This window comes from Grammomys surdaster, unplaced genomic scaffold (genome assembly GCF_004785775.1).
Source record: "Grammomys surdaster isolate TR1022 unplaced genomic scaffold, NIH_TR_1.0 894, whole genome shotgun sequence".
In the NCBI taxonomy this organism is placed as follows: domain Eukaryota; kingdom Metazoa; phylum Chordata; class Mammalia; order Rodentia; family Muridae; genus Grammomys; species Grammomys surdaster.
The window spans coordinates 31542-40593 of NW_021605313.1; the positions used below are offsets into that span (position 1 = coordinate 31542).

General features: G+C 39.3%; 1 protein-coding gene across 2 annotated transcripts in view; it reads right to left on the reverse strand.

Moving 5' to 3' along the window:
* LOC114634180 (olfactory receptor 51F2-like) overlaps nucleotides 1-7114 on the reverse strand; it is a 7218-nt gene extending 104 nt beyond the window's left edge. The window contains exon 1 of one of the 2 annotated variants that reach the window (XM_028782847.1): nucleotides 6206-7114. In XM_028782847.1, coding sequence (XP_028638680.1) covers nucleotides 6206-7114 — 909 coding nt within the window. Of the gene's footprint in view, nucleotides 1-6169 lie in introns of those variants that run through there. The other variant, XM_028782848.1, reaches the window with a different exon arrangement.
* Between the last annotated feature and the right edge of the window lie 1938 nt (nucleotides 7115-9052).

A 9052-nucleotide genomic window follows, 5' to 3' on the forward strand; every position in this document is an offset into this window, starting at 1 on the left:
GAAGGCTTCCAGCCCGGGCACACCAGTGAGCAGGAAAACGATGGAAGAAGCTGTGGTGTTCTGGAAGATCGGCATATGGAATTCAAAGTTCAGTATATTCTGCTGAGTGTCCTACAATAATAGTAAATATTTATTCATGATGCACCCAGTACAAAATGGGTCACTTCGCTAATAAACATTCTTGAAAGACAATAGCAGCTACAAATGATAGCTTACTACAAATGGAGCAGGAAAACTAGAGGAACAGCTGAGACCATCCCCTTAGAGAAGCAAAGTCATGGAATGAAGTATTACATAAGGATGAACTGTATACAAAAATAATATTCTAAGTGAATTAAGGCAGACTTGGAAAAGGCACAAATCACGGGTTTTCTTTTCCATGTGGAATCAGTTTTTGGAAACATATGAAAACATAAGAGGGAGAAATATGGCTGTGTATTTTAGGAGGGGTGACTAGGAAACCAGACAAAGCTTGCCATTCCTAGCCACAGTCAAAGGGTAAGGAGGACATGAGATCTGGCTCAGCAGGAACACATTGCATAGTAGGTGTGAAGCTCTGGGATCTGTCCCAGCTCCAGAAAAAAAATGAAAGAAAGAAAGAGAGAGAGAGAGAGAGAGAGAGAGAGAGAGAGGGAGGGAGGAAGGAAGGAAGGAAGGAAGGAAGGAAGGAAGGAAGGAAGGAAGGAAGGAAGGAAGAAAGGAAGGAGGAAAAAGAGACAGAGACAGAGAGACAGACAGAGAGAGAGAGAGAGAGAGAGAGAGAGAGAAAGAGAGAGAGAGAGAGAACAAGGAAGAAAGAAAGAAAACAAGGAAGGAAGGGAGGGAAGGAAGGAGTACAGATGGGAGGGTGGGAGGAAGGGAAAGAGGGAAAGAAGGAGGGGGAAGAAATGAAAAACATACCATAACAAAAATCTGTACAATAATGCCAAATTCCTCAACAACCTAAATTCCATTGTAAAATACGTATGTCTTCCCTCCACAGCATGTTGCCTATCTGTCTTCAGTTTCTACAACAATGGTTCATGTGGTGGAAACCTGGCATTTGGCATCAACTGACATGTAACATTCTGCTACATAACATGACATCTGTTTGGCTACATTTTAAAGTTCTAAGATTTCAGTGGTTTGAAACATTCCTTACAGTTCTCTGTGTTGGAGTGTTGCAAAACTAGGTCCTCAACTCAGGATGTCAGAAAGCAGAATTTGAGATTTCAGCCCTGATCTGTGTATTCCCCTGGAACTCAGAGTCCTCATCTAAGATTATTCAGGTTACTGGCAGAATTCAAATCTCTATGGCACAAATTTGAGGTCTCCAGTCTCTTGCTGGCTAATGAGTGGAGGAAACGCGTGCATCCTCGATGCCATCTTCAGGCTCATGCACAAGATTCTCTCACAACATGACTTTTTACCTCTTCAAATATAAAGCAAGAACTCTCTGGAGCTTCACTTTCCCTCCAAAATCTCCTGTGATTGATTAGGTCACAGGACTCGGTTCATTTTTGTGTAGACTAGCTTGATGTAAAGCAACCAAGGACCTTATCTTCATCAATAAAACTCTTCTGTATTCTAATGTACTATGATGAACAGAGTGGTAATCCATTACATACATTGGCATGCCTTACTCACACTGAATAGATCAGGGGGGTTATTCTCAAACAAAACAAATAACATGGGGTAAATAGTAAACTTTAGGGGTCTCTGAGAATACTATACACCACAATTAACAGAGCCACCAACTCTCTAACCCTTTTTCTATTATTTCTTTTATTTTTGAGATTATAACAAAATTATATCATTTCTCCTTTCCCTTTATTTCCTCCAAAACCCTCCCATATACCTCTCCTTGCTCTCTGTCAAATCCATGGCATCCTTTTATATTAATTGTTGTCATGTGCAAATATGTATATGTATGTATATATACTGACTATTGATTGAGCATATTTTTCCTCTCATTCCATGAACACCACATTGTAAAACATTTGTATCAGTTTTGCAAGAAGTATAGAAATATTACTGAAAGTAGTTTCTTTGCCTTGTGCTGCCAATTTCCAAACTTTCTCTCCACTGATGCCAGTGGAATCTGTGCAAACACACCTGTATACTCTCCCTCTGTAGCCCAAGTCACCTGCCTTGGGCATGAAGTCAAACTCAGTACCACATCGCTGAAAATAAAGTTTTCCCAAACTAGCAAATACCTATTTTCTTAAAACTCTGAAAAGCTCCACCTGAGGTTTTCTTTACTTGACCAACCATCCAATATATCAAGCTCCTGCATACTGAAGTACTTTGCTTAAATAGTGTAGCTCTCTCTTTTCTCAGTGGGGCTAAGCTCTTCAGATTCTCTGACTGATCCATAGAGTTATTGATAAATTCAACATAAATTTCTGTTTATGGAAACACTCAGTGACCTCACCTTCACTAGGATGAATCACAAGAAAACACTTCTTCCTCTGAGTTATGCATATTCTTTTAGATTCATGCATACAGATTAAAGGTTATTCTATTGTTTGATAGATACACTATCTGAAAATATGCCTCTCTAAATAAGATAAGCTGGTGGTAGATGGGCACCTTGCTTATTAATCATTATATTCTTTTGAAAAGATGCATCTTATTTTTATATGTCATGTGTATGTCTAAAGGAAGTGGGGTTGTATATGCTAGACTGCTTAAAAACAAACTTGGGCTCTCCTTTTAACCACTGAGCCATATCTTCAGGCTCTCATCATTATTCACTAATGCCTTCCATTATATTATATCAAATGAAAACAAAGTAGTGTAAGTGTAAGATTTGTATAGTCTAAATATTTAAAGAACTGACTAGTGATTCTGAACTTACCTCAGGACCTCACTGTATGGCCTTCATCACTCCCTCTCTCCTGTTCTTCAAAGTTTTCGTTCAGATTGTATTGCTTAGAAAAATGAAGGTGTGGGGTGGGGGTCTGTATGTCTGTGCGTCTGTGTTAATGTATTCACCTGTTTTGGAAGGTGTGCCTTCACATGCACATATATTTGACAGAGGAACACTTCAGGTGTATTCTCTATCACCTTTCATCTTATTCTCGCCAGACAAGAGTTCTTGCTGATCATGGGGGAAGACTGTCAGCTAGGAAGTCTCAACAAACTCCCTATCTGTTCCCCATAGCGCTGGCTTTTTACAAAGGTACTGGAGATTCAAACTTCAGTTCACATGCTTGCATAATAGCATCTCTTACTCTCCGCACTGTCCCTCCAGGTCCCTCCCAGAAAATGAGAGAGTCTCATATATTTCAGGCAGTTATCAAACTCTCTGTGTAGCCAAGAATGACCTTAAGTTCCTGATCCTCCTGCCTCCAAACTCCAGAGTCCTGGGATTGCAGGGGTATGCTGTTTCATCCCATTTTACCTCCTTTATGCAGTGTTGTGGGTCAAAACCAGGGAGTGGTGCATCCCCATGCCCTCTGCCAGAAATTTTTAATGTTATTTTTGGAGTTCATGGTCTCAACCACCGTGTGTGTATGTGTGTGTGTCTGTCTGTCTGTCTCCCCTTCCACGTGTGTGTGTGTGTGTGTATGTATGTATGTGTGTATGTATGTATGTATGTAAAACATTTGGGATTGTTTATGGATGAATCTGGTTTGTACTGCATAATAATCTATGTCCTCTCTCTCTCTCTCTCTCTCTCTCTCTCTCTCTCTCTCTCTCTCTCTTTGCTCAAACATTTGTTACATTATTAACAAATATATGGTTATATGCTACTACTTATATTAAGATGATGATATATCTCATATAAACTTTAAATCAATATCAAAGGTCCTATGCTTAACTAATTTGAAACATCTTTTCTTTACCCAGTGATGCACCAAACTTGTTAGAATCCTGGACAATCCTAGGTCCCATGAAACTTCTGGCTTCAACTAGACTGAGTTCTACAAATGAGAGTATAACACTCCACTTTTATGAACTTTGGTAGATCAGCAGTAGTATGTGGGGGTTAAAAATGGCAACATTTGTGAAAATTCAATTTGATAACAGGCAAACAGAATATGAAAGGTGTATGATAATAGCCACTGAAGAGGACAATGGTGGAGCATTGCACATAGGGCAGGAGAGCAGTGGGCCTTAGATGGCAGTTTTGAATGTTCCAAAACTACTCATAAAATTCAGAATTGTAATGGTTCTTTAACCTGCTCTGTGCAGTAAGATAACTGTACTGTATCACTACTGAATTCACTTTGACAGAATAGAAGTTACAGATTTCTTATTTGTCTAGGTTTCCTTTGGAATCCAGAAGACCTTCATGAGGCTAATAAAATCTTTTTATTTTTATGAGAAACAGCAGATGTAAAAAGCTACTGTTTTCTTGACTTTCTGTACTTACAAATATGCAGATTGTTCTTTTGTGTCTTTCTCTCGGAGCCGCCTGAGGAACTGAGGTCTTTTGCACAGGAATAAGGAACATTTATGAGGAGAACTGTCTTGGGGTTTCTGAAATCTCTTCATCAGAAAATCCTGGATGGAGATGATATGGACCCCAGAGGATGAGGCTCCCATGGGCTCATTCTACTTTATGGTTTCCTGTTGTGGGCCATTGGCCACAGTCGACCGAGTTCACCTGAAAGAGAGGCTGGGAAGGGACAGGAGGGCGGGAAGAGATGAAGCCAGGACAAAGGTTTCTGATTGAGGCTCAATGCTTTAATGTTCAGCTTTCAATTTAAAGGGGATAGCCCACCCCCACCCCCAGAGTTCCTTCTTGCTGCAGCCAGCTGGGGGTGAGAGGAAACCATCCTGCTGGAGGTGAGAGGAATCCATACTTAATCAGGGCCGGAGAAGTCTCAAAGCAAGCTCAGCAGGCAGTCTATTCTTCTCAGCTCGAGTACCAGGCTACAGGCAGCCAGAAAGACGCCAAGGCCAAAGCAAGCACTGCCTCCGCCAAGGGCAGGCAATGCCTCCAGGCCACACCTCCAGAGTCTTATTGTTTGGTCTATTGTGGTAAACAAGGTCTCATCTCTTAGGCCTGCTCAAGGCTGGAGGAAGGACACAGTTTCCTTCCCCTCAGGCTCATTGTGAGCTCCATCAGTTTCCATGAAGAAACGGTCTTATAATTCTTATTTGTCATGTCAGAGTACCCTTTTATAAAAGCACATTTGTAAAAGTCCTCTCCCCATCTGTGTTGGAATCCAATGCTGAGTGACTTGATCTTGTGTAGGTCCTGTGCAGGGAAACATAGCGGCTTTGAGTCCACTGCCCTGTAACCTTGAAAAAGATGTTTCTGTCACTACGGCTCCATAGACAGCCAAATAATCTTTATTAACTTTTTCAAAAAATACTTCAAGGATTTATCATGTTCGCTAGATTGACACAGAGAACAGAACATAGTCCTTTTCCATCAAGAACCAGATGTAAAAAATCAGTGCTATATCACAAACTCTTTGTTTTCATTAATTATTTTTAATTAAGATAGTCTAGAGTACAGAATGATAATTCAGTATATGTATTCAGTGTGTAATGATAAAATTATTATAATTAGCATTTCCATGATATGTATATTTTTTTCAGATTAAGCTGGAATAATTTCTAATTATGTGACAGAACTTTAGTTTCAATGTATGACTGCATTGTGTGATGATCAAATCAGGGGACTGTTTCCTATGAGTGCATCCTAGACAGTACATTGCTAGGTCTTTCATTTGACAAAGATATCTCAAAGTTTTCTTAGAGAAATAGAAAAGTACTCATTTCAATCATGTTTTCTCATCAATTCTTTAGTGATTCTACTATTACATCTTATTCAACTATGAATAGTTGATTGTCAATAATTATCATTTTAAAGGTACTATGTAAATTATGCAATTATTGAAATATATTTTAGGGTCTTTGTTATATGAGTCATTAATAATTATATAATCTAGAGGACTAACTTCAATTTATAAACGACCATAAACACATTTTAACCAAATTACAACAGGTATAGCATTAATAATAGGATAATAATTAGACAACATGATATTTCTGTTATTAGGGAATTCAGAGTCTAAAACTCTGCAGGCAGGAACTTACAAACTTAGAATAAATAAAATATATTTATTAACAGGCTCTTTCAAGCTAAAGTATTAAATCACACAAGTGAATAATAAAACAGAAACTCAAGGAAGACTAATTTAAAAAAAATAAAAACCTTAAAACTGTCCTAAGATGGCTTAACAAAGAATACTTTCAGCATAGCCTTGCGAATTTGTTTGGTTTTCACACTATAGATTATGGGATTCATTACTGGAGGAATGAGCAGATAAACATTGGCAATTAGAGTGTGCACAAAGGGAGGGGCATGTTTCCCAAATCTGTGCACCAATGACAAGCTGATCATAGGGATGTAGAAGATGGCAACAGCACTGAGATGGGAGACACAGGTACCAAATGCCTTTTTCCGTTCCTCCTTGGATGCAATGCAAAGGACAGAATGGATGATTAGAACATAAGAGAGAAGGATCAAGACAGAGTCCAACCCTGCAGTAGAAATGACAATGGCCAAGCCAAAGGCACTGTTGATCCTGGTATCTGAGCATGAAAGCTTCATCACATCAGGATGGAAGCAGTAGGAATGATGGAGCACATGGCTACGACAAAAAGACAGACGCTTGAGGAGCAGGAGTAAAGGAACAAGAGCTGTGGTTCCTCTAATTATGATTGCAAAACCCACTGCAGTGATTCGTGAGTTGGTTAAGATCATAGCATACCTCAGTGGGTTACAGATGGCAATAAATCGGTCAAATGCCATCACCAAGAGGACTGAAGATTCCATGAATGTAAAGCCATGGATAAAGAACATTTGGCCAATGCACGCATCAAAGCTAATTTCTCGAACATTAAACCAGAAGATGCCCAACACAGTTACCAATGTGGAAAGGCACAGACCCAGGTCTGTGAAGGACAGCATGGAGAGGAAATAGTACATGGGTTCATGGAGACTTGACTCAGTGATGATGATAAAGAGGATCATGCTGTTCCCAGAAATGGCAATCGCATACAGACAACAGAAAGGGATGGAGATCCAGGTGTGAGAGGTCTCCAGACCAGGAATGCCGGTGAGGAAGAAAACTGGTGGATAGGCAGTGCTCTGGTTGAAGGATGGCATGGTAACTGAAGGAAGCAGATGGCTCTAGGGGAAAGACACACATCCTGTAATGATTGAAAAAAGAAACGCTTCTGATCTCTGCTACATATCATGCAATTTAGGAACACTCAAGAACCAGTTCTTGTCTGCCATCTTTAATGGAAAGGTCCATTTATATATTAGATATCAAATTGAACACAGGTGAACTTGGAGAAGAAACAGCACTTACATTTATAAAGACACCCAAGCTTTCAGATCTGTATTATGCATAAACATCTGTGTTCTTATATTTAAAAAGAGATTAAATTTGGTAATGAGGGCTGGCAGGATGGCTCAGTGGGAGAGGCAAGTGAAGCCAAGCTTGTTGACCTAAGTTCAATGCCAATAGCCCACAGGGTAGTAAAAGATAACCTACTTCAGCAAGTTGTCATTTGACCTCCTTCCACAGCCATGGTACATGCTCATGTACACACATGTGTGCATGTATGAACACACACACACACGTACAAAGAACAAAAGCTATATTAAGGGAACTAGAAAGATGGTTCAGCAGTTAAGAGCACGGGCTACTCTTCCAAAGGACTCAGATTTAACTCCCACCACCCACATGGTAGTTCACAACTGTCTATAATTCTGGATCCAGAGTGTATGACACCCTCACACAGACATACATGGGAGCAGAACACCAACACACATAAAAGAAAAGAAAAATATTTAAAGCTATATATACAAATAAACCACCCTGGATGATAGAAGGAAAAGGGTTGTTTATACAGGTAATAATCAGAAATCTAATTATATTTAAGGAAAATTCTGCCTGCAGGAGGATGATTTTAAAAGATGACCTCACTGAGAACTAACAACTCATTGGAAGCTTATGGAAAATCACTGAAGCAGAACTACCTTAGCAAACATTGTGGTTTTCAAAGGAATACTAATGTTAGAGTGAAGAGTAATCTCCTTTTTCTGTTTTTAGGCACATAAATCTGAAAGATTGAGGACACTACTTTACATGCTTTTCAAGCTTTTTAGTGCCATTTTTTCTCTTCAGTATGTTAGATTTTAATATAAATGTCTGCCCCTTCCATTCACTGATGCACATGATTACAGTGTGATGAATGAGTTAAAATCAGATGTGTCACAACATCAAATCCTGAAAATGACCCTGAGAGCAGAAACACTGAAAAGCATGAATCTAGACTTCAGTAGAAGACTCAACTAAAGGTGCAACATTCAAGGGACATTCTGTGATCTTAGAGTAGAACAAAATAGGAAATGATCCAAGCTGGAAGCCCTTTAAGTATCGTGATAATTGCCTTTCCATTAGGCTTATGAAGAGGCAAAGTTTATCTAGGCTGTTTTGCAGGTTTCAGTCTAAGCATTTCTATTATTTTAAGTTCCATGACAACTCAACATGGTAGAAGCATTTCATAAAAAATAACCAAGAATCAAAAAGGGGGAAATTATCACATGATGAGGCATGTCAGTAAGAAGTAAATGCCTTTTATTATAGCCCACCTCTTAAAGTTCCCACCACCTACCCTCAACACCTAGCCAGGAGCCCTACAAGATAGTTCAGATCTAACCACAAGTCTCTCTGTCTCTTTCTGGGGAATCATAACATATAGATTATAGTATTAAGTGTTTGGCCTTTATTATTATTTTTCAGAAGCAATTCATTCATGTACTTGAGAGATTCTATTAAATGTCTTGCTGGGTATCTTCCATGGCTCTGAGGTTTAGGTCTGAGGAAATGGGTGATTGTATGTCACTGAGTCATTTTCACCTTAGTGGCCATGACTTTGAAGTTGAATTAGAATGGGTTTCTTTTGCTTTATTTATTAAACCCTCCTAAACTTTCCTGGGACTCTGCTCTCAGACTCACTTCTTTTAGATTTATTATCTGATATTTTCCCCCAATGGTCCTGTGACTCCAGCTGGTTTCATCACTTCCACTTC